This window comes from Strongylocentrotus purpuratus, unplaced genomic scaffold (assembly GCF_000002235.5).
Source record: "Strongylocentrotus purpuratus isolate Spur 01 unplaced genomic scaffold, Spur_5.0 spur5_scaffold_1, whole genome shotgun sequence".
NCBI lineage: Eukaryota > Metazoa > Echinodermata > Echinoidea > Camarodonta > Strongylocentrotidae > Strongylocentrotus > Strongylocentrotus purpuratus.
The window spans coordinates 7145475-7166501 of NW_022145594.1; the positions used below are offsets into that span (position 1 = coordinate 7145475).

The window sequence follows — 21027 nt, forward strand, 5'->3', positions numbered from 1 at the left end:
TTGCCATCTCCCCAACTTTGGAAGACGCTCTGCCACCCCTGTATTACCTCCTTCTGTTTTATTTTTGTATGTGTTTTTGTTTGCTCAGCTTGCTTGCTAGTTTGAGTACAAATTTACATAAGTAACATATATCCAATGACATTTTGTATTTGTTTCCTTTCAACTTTTATGTGAGACAAAGACCCCTCGGTTTGCTTGAAGGTTTAAAATTCCCCAAAAAATATCTAACACTTTAAGTCCTTTCTATATATAGTTTGATTTGTAATGTTATATTACGCACATTCACGCAAATTATTAATAATTCTATTTTATAGATTGACGATATTGATATTACCTCAAAAAAGCGGAAGCGTGTGGTATACTGTAACAATTCTTGAAATACCTGCCAAATATTGCTGTGATCATTACATTAAAGCTCAAAAAGCATATTTGTCTCCCCTTCCACCTCTCACCCCTCATTTCTGGTGCATTTACAGTTAATTCCTATCTGCTTTGAGACGTAATTTTGTAAAATATTGGATTATGCCATGATAATGCACTTTATAGTGAACTGTGTAAACAAGCAGTAAAAAAAGAACAAAACAGGCAGTAGGAAACGTCTTGATAAAGGCTATACCCTAGACTTCTCGAATCTGGCCAGTTTACTACAGTGTGTTTGCGTGCCTTGTTTCGTGAGTCGGTACTCTGGTATTGCCAGACGTATTAATTTTTTGTAGAATCATCCACTTTGCTTCTCGTAATAGTCATATCAAGCGATTTTTATCAAATTCGGATAACTAATTTCAACCAGCATTACGTCAAGTACTATTTTGTAGCATGGCAACAATATGTTCAAGTCTTTTCATCAGATTGTTGGGATTTATCATATTGATGACCTATATCATGGGTAAGCGTTGACATTATTAGTTAATTAATGTAATGGCGCGTGCGGTCGAATTGCATTTCTGACTTTGTCATGTATCATGAAGTACATGTTGATGTTCCATGCCTCCTCCAATTTCCACGCTTTTTATCGATTTTGTTTTACATGAAAATATTGGTCTGTATGTCTGCCAATGTTTTGCTGTTAGAATGGACATACATCTAACTTGAATTTGAATTGAATTGAAAACACTCTGGAGAAACGAGATAGAGGGAAAAGGAGAAGGGGAAAAGAAAAAGCAATACGACTATTAGACCACCTCCTACACCCTTCCCCTACTCAATCGCCCTGTAAACGTGCATTTTATTTTTTGATCAAGACCGATTAACTATTATTGATTCAATATCATTTTATATATTTTCAAAACCAAAATTAACCCAAAGTAGCAGCCTTCCACATATTGTAGATGATTGTGTATGCGGCGCTCCAACTTTATGCTCTCTAAACTTGGTAATGCGTGACTTCTTTCGATGAAATTGTTGATGTCATATGAAGGGGGAGAAATAAGCTTTGCAATTATGTAGGCCTATGTTTACAAAGAACCAATATTGAAATAAATTTTTAGGAACACCCTGTACAATTACGATGATATATGACATATTTACCGAAACCTTCAAGTGGCTTCATTAGTTTTAGAAACAAATATTACTTTAGTAATGGCAATGTCAAAATACTAAATTATTATTTGTCAAATTTACAACAGTTCACAAATCGTATAATCTCATAATGTACATCATTTATAGCCAATGTAACAAAAGATATTTATTTTGTGGAGAAGATTTGTGTTAACCTTCAATGTGGAATATTACGCTAAACCTGTTAACATGTTAACGATTACCTGTGAAAGAAAGTGAAAGGAGTCAAGTGACTTTGGAGTGTAATCTAAATCATGACTATCTTCCTTATCCAGTGTACGTGATGGAAACACTATGTGTGAAGGATACATCTGCACAGACCTGTTTAATGATTACGTGCATGCTTTTTTGAGAAAAAAATTATATTGACAACTGAAAGATTGCCAGTAACTTGCCCGATTTTACAACATGTTCAGTGGATTCTATCTAAAGAGATTATATCGTGCATAGCAGGTCAATCAAAGAGTTGATGATCATAGAGAAACATGCGTCAATTGAAATACATTAATTAGCAAACAGGTCTATTGAATGAGGGAGAAACGTGCACAGTTAAGTGATATTTTCAAGTTTATACTATGAGATCGAATGGTCTTTCAATTCCAAGTAGGAATAAATTGATGCAGAACACACCAATTGGTATAAAGAACGGAAGAAGGAAGGAAATGTGATGGTGAGTCATGTGGTGTACACTTTGATCCTGGGAGGGTAATATGTATTTTTGGGACACATTCAGAAAATTATATTGATTTGTAGGTACTATTCTGGTTGATAAAACAAAATTGGAGTTCTTAAAATAGTTGCTTATATTCAGTGATAGTATTCAATGATATGCAAAGGACAGAAAAATAAATTTGAGGCTCGAATATTTAGACATGCTTAACCTTCAAGTTTTGCATCTGTATTACATCTGAAGAACAAGCTTTGCCAATATCGCTGCTGTCACAGAATATGCCCATTTCAAAACATCTCGGTATATACATATATGGTTTTCAAAGCCTCTCGTTTGAAGAGTATGCAAACAACATATTTCCTAATTCTCATGAATTTCATGTACATGGTGATAAGCATGATAAGACAGAGTTCGAAGTCCAAAGACTTCCTTTGCATGTGGCCATTAGAACCACGGTTATAATCTTTCTACAATATGGAAATATCTGTGAAAAGTTTATTGCGTGTGTGGGGGGGGGGGGGGTATTAGCTTTGACGGGGTTAAAGGGATCCGGTAACTTTGTCTCAGATTTTGAAACAAAATTCTGGATTTAGCTCATGCTGCAATGATAATCATAAACCTTTAGGTCAGTCAGGAACCCCATGACTTTCACAAGCCGATCGCCTGTCTGATTATTAAGATATTTATGATAGGAAATAGAATTTTTTTTATTAATTTTTTGAGGGACTTCTTGATCATTTTGAAGCGCAATTTTTTAGGGCTTCAATATTACACCATATCACAGACGGTGATAAAACGTAGGGCCGTGTATCTCAGATTTAACATTGTTAAACGATCCTTTTAACGGTCGGCTCATCAACATGTAAAATCAATCTCTTTCATAATTTGTTTGGAAAGCAAAGTAGTCGGAAAATTGTGAAGCCTGTTCGTACATAGCTGAAAACAATGATTTATTCATTATTTAAAAGGTAGTCGGTTGTAATATGATGTAGAGCGGGAAGTAGAGTATTAATAGAAGTGAGTCATCTATCACTCAGTACACGAAGGGATTAAAGTTCACACAAACTATACAGGGTGTCTCTATAGAAGAAAAAAATGATTAGTAATAATAGGCCATTTGCGTAATTTTCCGTACATTTTCGTATTTGATCCTTTTTTGGTAAATAAACCATGTAATGAAAATGTGATTTGAATTCCAATCAGCAGAACTGTAATTCGAAGGTTTTCTTTCTCACTTTCACTCTCTTTCATTCTTTTTGATCATACCAGGTCTGTTCAAGTCTGTGAACTTTTGTTTTCCTTTCTTTCTGTCTTCGATCATTTTAGGGCTGTTCCTATTTGAAATTCGATCATTTTATGTAAGCCCTAGGTGGACATACATAAACCAATTATGCTGGTCTGATTAGCTGAATTAGTTGTGTTATTATAACACTTGAATTGAAATGAATTGACTTGGGTTAGATTTGAATTTATTCGGCATTTCAACAATACATACAGTGAATAAATGCCGATGTTTCAAATGTGTGAGGGGCAGTTTAGGCCTTGATTCATTTCACCTTCCAATAGGAAATCTTTTCACATAAATGCTCAGAGCAGCACATAACAAATGATACATAGCGCTGTAAATAAAAAATCAGAAATTTGACAAACCATCATAGACCATGGACCGAGGCCTGTTTTCTTGTTTAGTTTTTTAGTTCTGTTTATAGTCTCCATCTGGGAAGTACCTACAAATGTGCTAGATTTCTTGGAAATGACATGTTCTCACGTTTGAAACTTGAGCAGTAACTTATATCGGCAGAAAACATATTTCGCAGCAAATATGGTTATTGTGCATAAAAAATGGTGTTTTTAGAAATGTGATGTTATACATTGATGGCCAATCATATGAAAATTAAACGTGTATATTAATTATGACCTTAGTTAATACAAGTATGTACACATATTGAAAAGCACATCCACCCCGACGTACGTTGACACTAGCTCTTTCATTGGAACCCTCATGTCCCATTGACTTTTGAAAGGTCACCCACCGTAATCTGGTAAAAATAGGTCGCTAGCTCGCCATTGCCTATATAACCCATGTGAAACAAGTCGAACTTTGGACGCAATTTTATACGCAATTGTAAGGTTATAGGTCAAGCACACGAAGGATAACAAGCATGAATTATCATAGATCAGTTCTGATCGGTTCATTATGTCCATTTCAGCCAACCCCCCCCCCCCCCCCCCCCCCCCACCGTAATTTGTCCATTTAGTATAGGCAAGCATTTTGCCGAGGTAAGCAAAAACATGAATATTCATGATCGCCATGGACTATTCGATTAATTACAGAGGGGTGCAATTGGGCACCACATCAAACTCCCCTACTTTAAGACAAGTATTTGATTGTATTATGTAGTTTGGTAGGTTTATTTTAATAACTGTTTAAGTATCAGAAATCAATGATCGTTTAAAGATATGGAAAATGTTCTTGTATTCTTATATTTAGGAAAGCAATCTCACATACAAATTCACTACCAAGTGTCGTCTTATCCGCCGATTGTAGTCTGCTATGTACGTCCAGCGAGCGAAAATGAGACAACCGGAGCAATATGCTTTTCCTTTGTAAAAAGCGCCCCTTCCGCTGTTAATAACTACCCCCTTCTTAACTCAGATACGCGCACCTTATATTTTCACATGTTCCCTTTTTCCTTTCTAATAAGGCACCTATCCCCTTTTTATAAATGCCCCTTTTCACCTCTTATAAATTCCCCTATCAAAATCAGATGGGGGCCCCTTATCCGTCGACAAATGCCCATTTCCGATTTTCATATGTGCCTTTTTTCGTCCCTGGTGAGTGCCTCTTTTAGAGGGTGTAAGAAGTGCCCCGTTTTCACCTCTGATAATTACTCTTTGTACTTCGAAACAAGCTACTTTTCTTTTCTGATAAGTGTCCCCTTTCCCTCTCATCATTAAACGCGCCCCTAATTTCAAGCGACTAACATCATCTCCAAATAAAGCTCGCTCGATCCGCTCACTCGCATGTATAGATGATATACTTATGTTACTTATCAAAGGTCTTTTCAGTCTTCCGATATAAAAAAAAAAAATCTGCATATAACCCCATCAGGATTGGGTTTGTTGCTGTTTATGTAATGTCATTTTTCAAACTCGACCTCACAAATTTTAACAACACTTCCTCGCTCCATCCGCTCGGTCGCAAATAAATTTTGAGGCCCATCACACTCAACTGCAAAGTATGATGCTTAAACAATATCTTGTACTGTGTACAAAATTATTCGAATATTAAAATCATCCCTGATAATTTTTCTTGGTGCCCCCTCCACCCCCTCTATCTTCGGAAGTCGCTTGGCCGCCCCTGGCCAAAATAATGCATTTCCCGCCCCTTGATAACTAGTTGGTAGATCGGTACAAGTCTTACACAAGTCATCACAACCAGGCGCGTACGCAGGGGGGGGGGGGGGGTCGACCCCTCCCCCCTCAGTTTTTGATTGGTGTATTTTGGAGGGAAAGGGGTGATCAAAAAAAGTCGGCCGATCGATATTTTGTTCCGTTGGGGGGGGGGGGAGGGCCAACGGAACGAAATATCGATCGGCCGAATTTTCAAATTTTCAGGACAATAAAAAAGTGCTTCGAACTTAAAATGTTACTTTTAATACAATGTACATTTAATATTATGAAAATTATTCAGAAAAAAAAACACATTGTATCATCTGCAAATAGAAAGTATGTAAATAAAATTGACGCATTGATAACATCGTTTATATAAATTAAAAATAGCAGAGGACCAAGCAGTAATCCTTGTGGTACACCATACTGAATGACAGTAGTCTGGGATTTGACACCATTGACTACAACATATTGAGTTCGATGACATAGGTAATTTTTAAACCAAGTTAATGCTATTCCACGTACACCATAGTGCTCAAGCTTTCTTAGTAGGATAGAGTGGTCAATGGTGTCAAATGCCTTTGACAAGTCAAGAAAAATTCTTAAGCAATATTTACCATCATCACAGTATTTTGTAACTGAATTTAACAGATAAAAGACACCCATGCTAGTAAAGAAGTGTTTCCGAAAACCAAACTGCTGAGGAATTAAAACGTCCTTTTTTAACAAAAACTCATTTATTAACGCTTATAAACTAGTTTCTCTAAAATCTTAGAAAAAATTGGTAAAAGGGCTATAGGTCTATAATTGGAGATGTTCTTGTTATCATCCTTTTTATACACATGAACTACCATGGCTAACTTAAGCTTATCAGGAACTGCTCCCTGTGACAGTGATTTGTTGAAAATACCACACAAGGGATCCACAAAAACATGAATACATTCCTTTACAATCCGAGGGGCAATGTCATCTGACCTACTTGACTTTGTTGTCTTCAAGGTTGAAACAAACTTTAATATTTCAGAGATGAAAGTTGGTATCAAGAACAAAGATACATTAACTTTAGTCGGCTTTAAGTACTCATGGAAAGAGTTTTGGACTAAACGAATTTCCCTGCTTATTTTAGCTGGTAACCCAATACAATATTTATTAAAGTAGTCAGCCTTCTCCTTACTCGTAACCGATAAAGTATTTTCATGGAACATCTCTTGGGAAACATTTTTCCGTTTAGCCCGTCCTAATACATCATTAATATGTGACCATGTTTTCTTTATATCTCTCTGAGCTTCCTGGAATAAATTTAAATAATATATTTGTTTAGCTAGCCGAAGAGTAGTGACTAGAACATTTTAATAATCAATATACTTCTTCCTATTACTACTAGTTGGTCTTTTAATGTAAGTACTATAAAGTTTGTGTTTACGATTTATTGACTTCATTAGGTCATTGGTATAAACCCATGATTCCTTAATACATTTTTCTTAACAGCTATTTCAACAACAGGAAAACACCTATCATATAAATCAGAGAAAGCGTGGAAGAAGTGTTTGTTTGAATCATTAGCATTATCCAACAAGTACACATTCTTCCAATCGGTCACCATTAAGCGTTCTTTGAACTTCATGATTCTGTCATCTGTTATTAACCTCTTAAAAAATGTTTCTATCATCTTTACGATTAACAAAATCACCCCTATTCACACAAAAAATAGGCATGTGATCTGAAAAATTGGAGCATATTATACCAGCATTAAGCTCATTGTGAATGCAGTTAGTGAAAATATTATCTATAAGTGTAGCAGAATTATGTGAAATACGAGTTGGCTTTGTGATGAGTGAAAATAATCCATATGAATTCAGTAAGTCTACAAAACTTTTGAATTTATCATCATTACTTTAATTCGGCAAGTTTAAATTGAAATCTCCCATTGAATAGGCATCTGCATTACCTCTGTTTAGTTTTTGTAGTCGTTAATCAAAGCTATCATTAAAAAATGTACTATTACAATTTGGTGCTCTATACACATATCCAATAATTGTTTTCTTATTATGACCATCCAATTATACAAATATGGCTTCATAACCTGGCTCAATGCCTGACAAATCATGACGAAGTTTGAAGACTAATCCTTCCCTTATAAACAAGGCCACCCCACCACCATTCTTACCAGAACGACAAACATGAAGGAGAGAATACCCAGGGATTTGGAATGCCTTTAAATCAGAGGAAGGCTTAAACCAGGTTTCTGATATACCAATTTAATGTCGAGAAATTATTTTTAAGGCAGGACAAGAGCAATACCAGATAGTTAAAATTCTTGTTCAGGCTTCTTGCATTTGAATTGAATTGAATTGAATTGAATTTATTTACCACTTTCATAAAAACATACAAAGGCAAAGAATACAATACTTTTTTGCAAACATAGAAAAACCACTAAAATGGAAAATACACTAAAAGAAAATTACGAAGTGGTTGGATCATCAAAAAAGTTACAAAAACTTATAAGCAGATGATCCTAAAAATGTACACAAAAAAAACTAAACAAAAAGGGGACAAAGAAAATACAATACTACAATGGTAATTACACACATAAGAATTGCGTTTGTCAAATTCAAATTTGCTGTATCAGGTGAAGTTTTAAATGATGCTTAAAACTGTTTAAAGATGCACACTGTTTAAGTTTAGGGGGTAGTTTGTTCCAAATAGTGGGTCCTTGGCATAAAAAGATACTATTTGAAAATGAAGAATGACCATATATTACACGAGTGTCTGCTGAAGTCCTGGTATTATATCTATGAATATCGTTATTGCTCTGAAATATATTACAAAAGATTTCTGGTAATAGGTTATGATAATATGAATACATAAAAACACAGAGTTGAAAATCATGTAATAATGATATTGGGAGAATATTCAGTTTCAAGAAAAGAGGTCTGCTTGGACTTAAAATTTACATGTTAAGTATCAAAATGTCCTCCTGTATTACTCTTGAAATTAGCATAATCTAAATAATTACAATCATTTGCTAAAACGTTAATATTTTCTTGCAGTTCGTCATCCATTATGACCAGTATGAGTAGTAATAAACAAAAGTTCACAAAAGACATCGACACTATACACAAAAATGTAAGTTAATACCGCCAGTATAGACAAATCAGTCAAGGATTCATCAGTCACACACTCAACTTCAAGCACAGCATCAACACACACCCACACAATCCCATCAGCACTCCAGAGCACATTGATAGCAATAAGTGTAAAAGATTCTACACAAAAAAAAATATATAAACATGTTGGGAAAAAAAGAAGTGCAGTTAAAAAGCACAAACGCTTGTGGAACACACCCAAGTTCATGGGCAAACACCAGAGTGACATAAAAACAAAAAAAGGAAATAACGTCACCACTATTAGACTAATGTATGAACAGAATGAAGAGCCTCCGTCAACCCTAGCACCTGAGACAAATACAGTTTGAGATGCTTAGATCCAGTTGGGTTGTTTATTAATCAGTTTAATATGTACTGATTGTCTGTTGAAAATGGACGAACAACGTCTGCAACCTCATTCATTGACAAATCATCTACAAAAACTGAATCACCAGAATTACTATGAAGAAGACTAAGAAGTTTCAGAAAAGGAAAGGTCTTCTGAAGCCTTTGCTTTAAATTATAAGACTTGTAACCTGTGATTTCTTTTCCTCTCCCTCCTTAACACACTTCTTGAACAATGCAAGCAATTTCGACTAAAACCCGATGAAAAATTCACTGTTTAATAAAAAAAAAATGTTTTCGAAATAGTTTTGAAATGACAGCAATAATTGCAATGACGAATATCATCATCATTTTTTTAAATTTTTTTTTTTTGCCTTGTTTTCGTTCACATTCTGCCCCATTAATATTCTTCTTCTTCTCAGAAAATCGCATTCGTTTTGGACATAGTGCCTGTTATTCCTAGTTAGGTGCTTTCCTCATGTCCATTTTCTTTCAAATTTCATAGACATAGTCTCTAGCATCTCATCAAGGTCACCTATTTTTTCGATTTTCGAAATTACTCATGCATACCCGACTCCGTCAAAAATCTCTCAAATTCTTGAACAATTGACCCCTAACGATCTAAAAGTGCCATTACTTTCTCATAAATTCCGTTTTTTATTTAAGTATCACAGTATCCTTATCTCATAATCGCACATAGCCGTGCCAAATTTCATGCACCAATGGCTATGCAAAACATAAATAGAGCCCTCTAAACTTCTGAGAATTGGCTTTCTGTCTGTGGCCGTATCTTTATTATGGCTTGGCAGACCCGTACCCTTTTTTGGATTTAGATACTTGAACATATGCCCTTTCCAGCCATATACAAAATTATATACCCTTACACTGACCAAATTTGAGAAAATTGCCCTCCAAATTCGCCTCAAGAAAATTGCGAAATAACTTCAACTTGCTCTAAAATTGCGATCATTATACCTACAACAATGAAACTTTGCAGCAAGATGTATCATCATACGTGACAACTGTCCGCTAAGTTTGGTAAATTTTAATGACGTCAGCGCAAATTTATCGCTAACAATGATGAATTTACTATGCATTACGTAATAGCGTGTTAAAGGCGTGCAATACATTGCGCGCCAAAGACAATGGTGTAAACCTCACCGCAACGTGCCCTTTTGAATGATACCAAGTATGATATATATTCACACAGAAAATTGTGAGTAAATCGCATTTGAACAAGGGTCACTATACGACTTCCGCCGAGTTTCCGCCCGATTATAACACGTATCGGCTATGACGTCATTTTCTCAGACTGCTTTTCGCCCCCTAAACGTTCTTATTTTTCCTTGAAATATTGCAGTGACATTCCGAGTTGCAATACGCAGGGCACCTTGAAGCCGGATTTGTAAAATTGTTCAAGGGGGTCATTTAAGACGCCATTTTGTCCTATAAATTTTGTTTGCATCACGTGTTTCGATAAGATTATCATAGAAAAAATAAAGTAGTTGACAATAACCATCATGAAATTCTCTTTCCAATAATACCAAATACGGCCCATAAAAAGACATAAAGAGTGAGAGAACAAAACAATTTAAATCCGGTCATAATACAGATCCTGTACGTTTTCCGCACATGTATTACTCGCATTGTCTATGGGGCAAATCGGGTTCACGCTTTTGTCCTCAGAACGATCTATATTTTTCTTGAAATGTTTTTTTATAATTTGTCAAGGGGACATTTTAGACCCCATATTATACTGTTTATGATTATGTTAGTATAGACGACCGTTAGTGCCAATTCGCCCGTCATATATAAATATATAATAGCTCTATGCAGAGCGAATTTATTTTCCATTTCTTTTTCACATAATATAAACAATAACAAAACAATAATAAACGTAATGGTATAACAGAAATAAGCATTGAAATATCTTTGACATTGTTTTATAGTCATTGTAATGCAAAATGATTTAATTATAAGAAATGAAAAAAACGAACCTACTTGAAAGCAAAGCTTGTTAAATGTAGGTTCGCACAATAATAATTATACTCTATACATTTATAACTTAATTTTGAAGACAAATCACGGAATCAAAAACAAAACATGACAAACAATAGAAAAACAAACAATTTACGAGACAAAAACAAATCAGAAACATTAGCAGAATGACAAGATGTTGATGATAAATGAAGAATATAAAGGCCCGGTCACACAGGGAGGACGCATGGGGAACGCACGGCCAGCGCATGAAAAAATTTGCAATTTTGGCCTGTGCGTTGTCGTTCGCTAGGCGTGCGTCATCACTCGTTACTCGTTCGTCTAGCGCGCTGGACCCACGCTATGCATTCGTCGTCATACGCTGTGTGCGTTCGGATTTTTAGAGCATGCTCAAAAACGTGCGCCGAGCTCGACGCATGAATGTACACGCCAAAGGCACGCCAGACATGCGTGGAGCGCGCTAGATCAGCGCCAGACATGCGCGGAGCACACGCCCTGTATACGCACAGCGCGCTAGCTACACGCTGTGCATTTTGTGTCAGCTCGGTAGCTTTTCCAAAATTATGACAAAAGTTAGGCACACGGCCTTTTCCGATTTCCAATGCGCTGGCCGTGCGTCGTAGAACGCGGTGCATGCGTGGACCATTCGTCCAGCGCGCTAGCAACACGCCGTGCATTCGTGGAAGTTGTTATCATGTGCGCTCTGTGTGCGCCCTGTGTGCGCCCTGTGTGCGCCCTGTATGCGTCCAGCGCGCTAGCAACACGCTATGCATTTGGTGTCAGCTAGCTGTATCTTCGACAAAAGTTGGGCGCACGACAACGCACTGGCCAAAATAGGAATTTTCCAATGCGCTGGCCGTGCGTTCCCCATGCGTCCCCTCTGTGTGACCGGGCCTTAAGAATGAGAGAGTAAAAAACAGAAAAGGGGGAAGACATGCAGGAAGATAAAAAGAAGACAGAGAGAGTGGGTGAAGGGAGACAGAGAAAGAGACAGAGAGGGAGAGGGGAACTATTTATTCTGATTCGTTTGCAACAAAAAGTGCTTGAGGGCATTTTTTAAACCACTTAATGAGGGCTTTTCTTGTAATGTGCCAGGAAGGGCATTCCAGTTTGTTGGGCCAGTGAAAATGAAAATCCTGCTGGAAAATTGCGTCTTGGCTTTGGTAGGTGATAACATTTTGCTATTCTCGTGGGGTAACTATGAAATTCAGTATTTTTGTTAAACATATTTGAGAGAACTTGTGGCAATTCATTTTTTTCTAGTGTATACATAAATATACCCAAGTTATAGGAAAATAAGTCATGAATCTTCAAAACATTATTTGCGTAAAAGAGTTCATTAGTATGAGCGCGAAAATTGGTGTCACAAATGATTCGCATTGCTTTCTTTTGCAATAGTAAAATTCTATTTAGTTGAGTATTTCCACATGTGCCCCACGCAAGTATTCCATAATTCAAGTAAGGAAGTACTAAAGTTGAGTATAAATTAAGCAGTATACGAGATGGAAAAAACAATTTTACCTTGTTCAAAATACCAATATTTCTAGAGATGATTTTACAAACATTTTCAACATGCAGCTTCCATGAAAGTTTATCATCTACTATTATTCTTTTTGTATGACAGTATTATCAAGTACAATATTTCCTGGTAAGTTATCAATAATATTACTAAAAAGCATGTAATTGGTTTTTAGTAAATTCAATAACAATTTATTTGCCTTGATCCAGTCAGCAACTTCTTGTAATTGAGAGTTAACCGTTCTCAGTAAAAATTTCTGGGTCTTTGTGAGAAAAGAAAATGTTAGAGTCGTCAGCAAACAAAAGAAAAGACAGGGTTGCTGAAAACATGTAAAAATCATTTATATAAACAATAAAAAGTAACGGACCTAAAATAGAACCTTGAGGCATGCCACATTCAATAGTCTTTATAGAAGAATGTGCATCGTCTATGACAACGTATTGGTTTCTATTGTGGAGGTAGTTCTTGAACCACTCTAAGGGTAATCCTCTGATTCCGTAGTTAGAAAGTTTTTAAAGAAGTATTTCGTGATTAATCGCATCAAACGCCTTAGAGAAGTCCAAGAAAACCCCCACCGTATGTTCGCAATTGTCAATAGAGCGAGCCACCTTATTTATTAGAGTCAAAAGGGCATGTGTTGTACTATGCTTTTCGCGGAAGCCAAACTGTGCCTGATAGAAAATATTACTAGCACAAAAGCATTTTACAGTACGAGCATATACAATTTTTTCAAGAACTTTAGATAAGGATGTCAGCAAGGAAATAGGCCTGTAGTTTCCTAACTCTAAAGGATCTCCTTTCTTGAAGACAGGAACAACTTTTGCCAATTTCATCGATTGAGGCACCACCCCTGATTGAAAAGACGGCTTATAAGACTCCGGACAGTGACCCAATTCAAACGGAGAGTGGCCGCAGCCAGGTCGCTGACGAAATGCCCTTTGAACGCCAGTTGGCTGAATATCGTGATAAACAAAAGTAATCGTTTAGGTCAATACCTAATAATTCTAATCATGATGATAGTCCAAAAGAGATAAGGGTCATATTCTACTTGTCGGAGACTCGATGATTAGACGTATTAGACCCTCTAAACTTTCAAAGCGAACAACAGTGAAATGTAAAACACTTTCTGGTGCCAAAATAGAGGACGCGTATGAAGTTATTGATGGTCTGGCAAGGCAATTTAAGCCCGAGGAAGTTATTGTTCATCTCGGCTCTAATAACCTAAACAATGATGATGAAGACGAAATTGTTGCGAAGCTGTCGTCGCTTTGTCACGAAATTGTGACACAGACTGATGTCAAATCGATGACAATATCAACCATAATCCACCGCCGAGATGAATCCCCACTAGATGGCGCCTTTGTGGACAGAGTGAACGCCCACATAAAACTTCTGGCCAATGAGCGTGGATGGGCGATTATTGACAACGATGAGACCCGCCCCGATGTTCATCTCTCTATAGATGGCGTTCATTTGAATAGAAACGGGGTCACTATGTTTGCGCAGAATATAATACGACATCTTCGGCCAGATACTTATCGCAGTCCACAGCATTCTTTTCAGAATCGTCAAACAACCAATCACCGGTGGAAACCGAGAGGAGCAGTGTTTCCACGCGACTGGATGGACGACTTGGAGACTCGGAGACCACTTAAAAGTAAACGTATGCGTAGGAATCCTTGTCCATGGGTTTCTGGTGACACCATTCAATTGATGAATACTCGTGATCACTTTCATAAGAAAGCTCTACAAACCAAAAGTGATTTAATGTGGAATAGATACAAACATTACAGAAATTTAGTCAATAGGACTCTCTTCTGCAAGAGAATAAGGGTAATCCTGGTGCCCTATGGAAAACATTAAAGAGTTTAACAAATGCAAACGTGTCTGAAAAGATAACGTTACAAGTCTCGGGAAATGAAATAACTGATTCAGAAGAAGTATCAAATATTTTCAGTAATTATTTTAGTAGTGCTGTGAAAAGTTTAACAGACAATTTCGGAGCATCAGGTGATGAAGTGATAACTACAAAATGCAGTACAGCCGAAGATAATCGGTCGGAACCCACAGGATTGTTTGATCTGCCAGTCATTGGTAGCGAGTTTGTAAAGAAAGAAATTAAGGGTTTCCCGATAACCAAGGCCATAGGGAATGATGGACTAAGTGTCAAGATTTTGAAACATGTTTGTAACATTAACATTGTCATAGATACTCTGACGTATTTATACAATCTGTCACTGACAACGGGTGTAGTTCCTGCTGCATGGAAAATAGCAAGAATACAACCCGTCTTTAAGAGTGGAGATAAATTTCAAGTATGTAATTATAGGCCGATAGCCATTCTCCCTGTCTTATCCAAAATAATAGAAAAGGCAGTGAATAAGAATCTCCTTGAATATCTGTCAGAAAAACGACTACATAACCCCAAACAGTTCGGTTTTCGACCTAATCATTCATGTGAGACCGCCCTAATCTGTATGGTAGATGAATTAGCAATGAATGTTGATAAAGGGTACGTGAATGGATTCGCACTTATAGACTTACGCAAAGCGTTCGACATGGTAGATTACCGTATTCTCATAAGTAAATTAGCTAAATACGGTTGTTCTGATAAATGTCTCACTTGGTTTAGGTCCTATCTTAATGACAGAAAGCAATATGTTTCAATGCAAATTAAAAAGTCAAACATCATGAATGTCAACACAGGAGTGGCTCGGGGTTTAATCATTGGGCCCCTCCTGTTTACAGTCATGATAAACGATCTTCCCACGCATATAGGTAAAGGGAATGTTTATATGTACGCAGATGACACGACAATATCCGTTTATGGAAACAGTCCAACAGATATAGAAATCCAGCTTAACAATGTAATGCAAGAAGTAAATGAATGGGTTGACAGAAACAAGTTGATCCCCAATCCAGAGAAGACCAAAGTTATGCTAATAGGCTCAAGGCAAAAATTACATCGATTTTCAAATCTAAAGTTGCATGTTACATTAAAGGGTAAATCTGTTGAATGTGTTGATGAATCTAGGTGTTTAGGTGTAACCATAGACTCTAGCCTTGACTTTAAGTTACATACTGAAAAGGTGTCTTTAAAGGTGAAACAAAAACTAGATGTAATAAGAAGATTAAAAATATATTTTTCTACTAAACAATTATCTGATATATATTGGGGGTACATTATACCCCATGTTCTTTACTGTTGTAATGTATGGTCGCGCAGAAGTGTCGGGAATTTCAATACCTTAAACAAACTACACAAAAGAGCTGCCTACATAGTATCAAATAAGTCATGGGATATACCGTCCCTTAATGTATTACAGTCACTATGCTGGCCAACTCTTGATAAATTGTTCTGGAAAACAATGTGCTGTTTAATGTATAAATGTGTAAATAGAATAACACCCGGAATCGTTCATGACAGATTTATACTCGTCGACGATGTTTCAAAACGAATAACTCGCAACACAGATAAGAAAATGTTGCGATTGCCAAAATGTAAAACAGAATTTTACAGCAAGTCATTCATTTATTCAGGGAGTGAAAATTGGAATGATCTTCCACTTGAACTTAAAGAAGCACAGAGCCTAGCAGTCTTTAAGAGAGCTCTAAAAGAAAATCTTACATGATAAGGTGTTCTTCTGCATAGTTGATTTTTATCTTGACTTCATTTTCATTTTTTACTTGACTCCATTTTACAATGCTGATAATTATCATTAATTCTAAACTGTTGTTCTATTGTGCAATATTATGTTCAGTTAATGTATTCCTATGTTTTGGTTTAATTTATTTTCATAGTTGATTTTATCATTATCTATTCAGTTTTTGAAATGTTACTTTACTCCATTATCATATAATGTTTAATTTATTTTTCATAGTTGATTTTATCATTATCTATTCAGTTTTCGCCATGTTATTTGACTCCATTATCATACAATGCTTATAATTATCATTAATGAATTGTTGTTCTTTTGTGTAATATTATATTCAGTTAATGTATTCCCATGTTTTTGTTTAACTTATTTTCATAGTTGATTTTATCATTATCTATTATGATTCAGTTTTGTCACGTTACTTGACTCCATTACCATATAATGCCTATAATTATCATTAATGAATTGTTTTTCTTTTGTGTAATAATGAATTCCCATGTTTTTGTTTAATTTATTTTGTAGTTGATTTTTATTATTATCTAAACCATGCATATATTGTGTTAAATGTTTAATAATCCGATATTGTACAGTTCTAATTGTAATTTATGTAATTTTTTAATGTGCTGTTTTTATAATCAGGGCTCTGTGGAAGACCAGGTTTTTATTTTTGTATACTGAACAGACTACCCTGAATAAAGAAGTGAAATAAATAAATAAATAAATAAATAATAGATTGGAAATTGCACGCATATCGTTGTGCTACGATTGCAGGTCTAGTTTTACTTCATGTCCTGATCTTTCTTGTTTCTTCCTGGCCCTCTCAATCTTATTTTTGTCGGTGAATTGCATGTAAACACTCCATGGTAGCTGCCAGTGTATGCAAACAAAGACTCATCGTTTTGGGACTGTGATTGGCCAATTGCACTCTGGGCTCTAAGACCCCAGCTGTGATTGGTCAATTAAGGAACAGATATGACATCTTCACTGCGAAAAAGTTGTCTGCTACATACAGTGATTTTTGCAACTTTATATCAAAATTGTGAAAAAAGCTCAAATTTGGAGATGGGAGCATTTCACATTTTAGATATATGTCCATTGATCATTTAGGAAAAAATAAAGTACTTCCCAGGTGGAGACCATGGAACTGAATTTTGAGGCTTGGCCCATGGTCTATCTCTATCAAGACGAATACCGATTACATCTTCTTAAATGTTATGTAAACATTATTCACTTATGTACCTACGGAACATCGTATGATATACAGGGGGAAGTATTCTTTCCAAGAGGGGAGACAAAAAAGGTATTCATGAAGCACCTCAATCATTTGGGCAGTGATTATTCCAGAATACACAAAGTGGGACTTCTCTCCATGTTTTAAATACCTGTGCATATTTGGGGTTAATTGTCCGAGTTCTATCTCTGAAGTGGTATATTGCTTCCAGAATCCAGACAGATTCTCATTGAATGAAACATTGAAACTACACGTACTACCCGTCTTCGCCACATTTGCATTTATCATCATTTTTTGGTTAAAAGTCTGATAAGAGCTCTCATATTCAGCTGACTACTTGAAGGGATAGTTGAGTTCTGTTTTCAGATCACAAATGCCTTCAAAGTGCATGGTTATTGCTTTTATTCATATCTATGATATTTCTAGTGCCCTTTTAGAACCTAAAATTGCTACGAAGGTAATTTTAGACCAAAAAATGTGTGAAAGTTAGCCAATACGAGCATACCAATTCAGCTTCATTTTATTAAAAACACGGTGACCTTTAATTAATTATTTAATTAAAATAACAATACATGGGCCAGCTGGTTGTGCGTAATATAAGCAACACGAAAATGCCAACAAAAAAGCTAACATCGGCATTGGCTGAAATACGACATAAAAGACTTTATTTTGTTTTTCAACATGTTTTTTCAAATTTTTCAAAATGCCTAATATTTGTGGTGGTACACAAGTATTGGAAATCGTTATATTTCAGCCGTCTCTGAACCGATTTTGATCAAACAAAGATAATTTTGTTCTTTATGTTCTTTCAAATTTGACACTTAGTTTTTCGTTATCTCACAAAAAATTATTTTGTGTAGCGTCCTCTGCAACAGAACTCAACTATCCAAGTATCAAAAATATATTCGATGACCATTCTCGTTTCAGGTAATGTACATGCTACCGATCAGGTTCCTGACAACCAAGTATGGACCCCTGCAACAGCAACATTCTTCTATGGCCAGCCAAAAGCTAACATCAGCTGCAAATTTCTCGGGACTCCATACGGTGTCTACTGGATGAAAGGTATTTACCAGTGTACATGGAGGGGCGTTGGCGAAGAGAGGGTTTTTGGGGTGTTCAAACACCCCCTCCCCCCCCCCCCTGGCAAAAGGGGTTGTTTTTGAATTTTAAAGACTCCCTTTATCTGTGTTTTATCTATGCCCCCCCCCCCACTCCTGGCAACAACAACAGAAAGTAAACAATTTTGTGTTGTTTTGCTCAAGGGGAGGGGGGTGTGGATGTTGTGGGGAAAAAAGTAGTGTTCACTCCCCTTCAACAAGTGAACCAAAGTAACATTCGTCGCAAACCCAAGCATGTTAAGAATGAATTCGATATTTACATCTAAATTCCTTTATTCCAGGGAGTACCCCAGCTACTTACACGCTTCTATCTCGCATACAAGGAAAAGTATCCGGACCAAGGTTTGACGATGGGTCGCTTACTATTACTGATGACTACTCTCTCGTCTTTAATAACGTTCAAGCTGGTGATGAAGGCAATTACATATGCAGAGTTTCAAATCATAACGGCTTTGTGATCGAGAATAACACTGACGTCAGGGTTTTAGGTGAGTTAACATTAACAATAACGTTATTTCAGGATATCAGATCCAGAATATATCAGCTATAATAGATGAATTTCAACAACTAGCTCTGGTTAATGACATGCATGTCACAAACTGATCTGTTTAATGTTACAACGGAAATAACCTGGTCGTTTTTTCCATTTAGGGAAAATGCATTTTGATGCTATATTTCTTTATATTTCTATTGTATTTCCTAGAGAACTAGATTATTGTTCATCTATTTTCAGATGGAACTATGGAAAATAGTTTTTAAAAAAACATACTTTCAGCGGTGTTTTTTAAGAATATGCCGGAACATAAGTGTTATATGGCGCAATAGCTCATTGGTAGAGCAGTGGACTCGTTACCGTGAGGTCCCGGGTCCGAAACCATGTCGATACGCTAGGACAGTCAGGTAAAACAATCAAACCATCAAACAGTCGATTTGATTGTTTTACCTGACTGTCCTAGCGTATCGACATGTAAAACAATCAAACCATCAAACAGTCGATTTGGGTGTTTATTTATTGTTTCTTTGATTACTAAAAATCATGAGCAGACACATGCAACAGCTATTGCTAACTTTACCCATCACTTACCAAACATTAATTACCAACTGACTAATGTACTTTTAGATGCATTTTTTGTCGTTGTTCTGACTCTGAAAAGGGCAACTTCGCATTTGCATCAATTTTGTATTAATCATGTATGCGGTAGATTTAGAACATCGTTACCTTATACACATAAGTATACAAATATGCGTTAATTTCCGATTGACACAATGCTACATTATGTCAACAGGGATTTCGATTGCTTTGCTATTGAAAAACAAGGTTACTAAAATTAGAAATTGCCAACTAACAAAGGATCGAGTAAAATCTTTCCCTTCTTGTACGTGTAAATCCGGCTCAAATGAGCATTTTACAGAACCAAGCGTTATAAGATGGGCCGGGTATACGGTCAATCTTCAGTGTGCTTTCAGAGGCACCCCTGAACAAGTCCTCTGGAACAGAGTCCAAGGTCCAAGCGTCGAAACTGTCCTGAGATACACGTCAGGTGGCTACGAGGTGCTTGGAGACAGGAGATATAGTTGGAGCGATAACTACGGACTGATCATAAGGGATCTACGGGTCTTGGACGAAGGGAACTTTACATGTATGGTTTCCAAGACGGGTGGAAGTAAGATGCAAACCGCGACAGTCCTGACCGTACAAGGTGAGATATATATCATTCAACAGGAGGGGGGGGAAATCAAAAATCGAATAGCCTTGTATGTCATCTTCTGAAATGTGCGATTATGACAATGGCATCGTACATAATCCGGAGATGACTGTTGTAGGCAATACAAAAACAGTATTGACATAGTCCTTATGTAGATTTCTGGAAAGTATTTCCAATCACCCCACCCACAGTCAATACAATATGCTGGTGTTTATAACATGGACAAATCTGTGTAATTAGTTATATTTACTCCGATGTAAGAAGATAAGTATGTCGATAAGATAAATTATGTTGGGATTCCAGTTACATTCGTACACTGCGCCGATAAATTGCACATGTGCACTTCTCAACAAAAAGTCTGTATGCGCAAATGTCGATGTTTTTATGCGTTTTTCATTAGTACAAATGGTAGACAAAACAAATCGACGACTTTTAAAGATAGTGTTTGGGATGAGTAAATGGGCCTAAAGTGGGTTAATAAACTCAAGAGGAATACGGAGGAATGAATTTCCGGAAAAAAATCATACTTCCCTATTATGTAGGATTAATGTCGACCATGAGCGATTTATGGTAAATGACCTGAAAACTATACGTTGATGAGTACGATGGGGTACGATCCGGACACTTAGCAAACATAAAAATCTCTTGTTTCTAACATGTAGGTTTTGTAATTTTTTTGATGAAA

At 36.4% G+C, this 21027-nt stretch overlaps 1 protein-coding gene across 1 annotated transcript; it reads left to right on the forward strand.

Annotated features, from left to right (window-relative positions):
- The first annotated feature begins 690 nt into the window (after nt 1-690).
- On the forward strand, nt 691-20916 carry LOC115921228 (tyrosine-protein kinase-like otk). The gene is made up of 5 exons (XM_030978494.1): nt 691-886; nt 18443-18580; nt 18918-19124; nt 20049-20336; nt 20885-20916. Exons 1-5 carry the CDS (start codon nt 817-819, stop codon nt 20914-20916), a joined length of 735 nt encoding a protein of 244 aa, XP_030834354.1. The 5' UTR covers nt 691-816.
- The last annotated feature ends 111 nt before the right edge of the window (nt 20917-21027 follow it).

Coding starts and splice junctions, on each gene's coding strand:
- LOC115921228 (XM_030978494.1), top strand. CDS start 817: ATGGCAACAATATGTTCAAGTCTTTTCATCAGATTGTTGGGATTTATC. Junction 18,581..18,917: donor CGGTGTCTACTGGATGAAAG/GTATTTACCAGT, acceptor CCTTTATTCCAG/GGAGTACCCCAGCTACTTAC. Junction 20,337..20,884: donor GACAGTCCTGACCGTACAAG/GTGAGATATATA, acceptor CCTATTATGTAG/GATTAATGTCGACCATGAGC.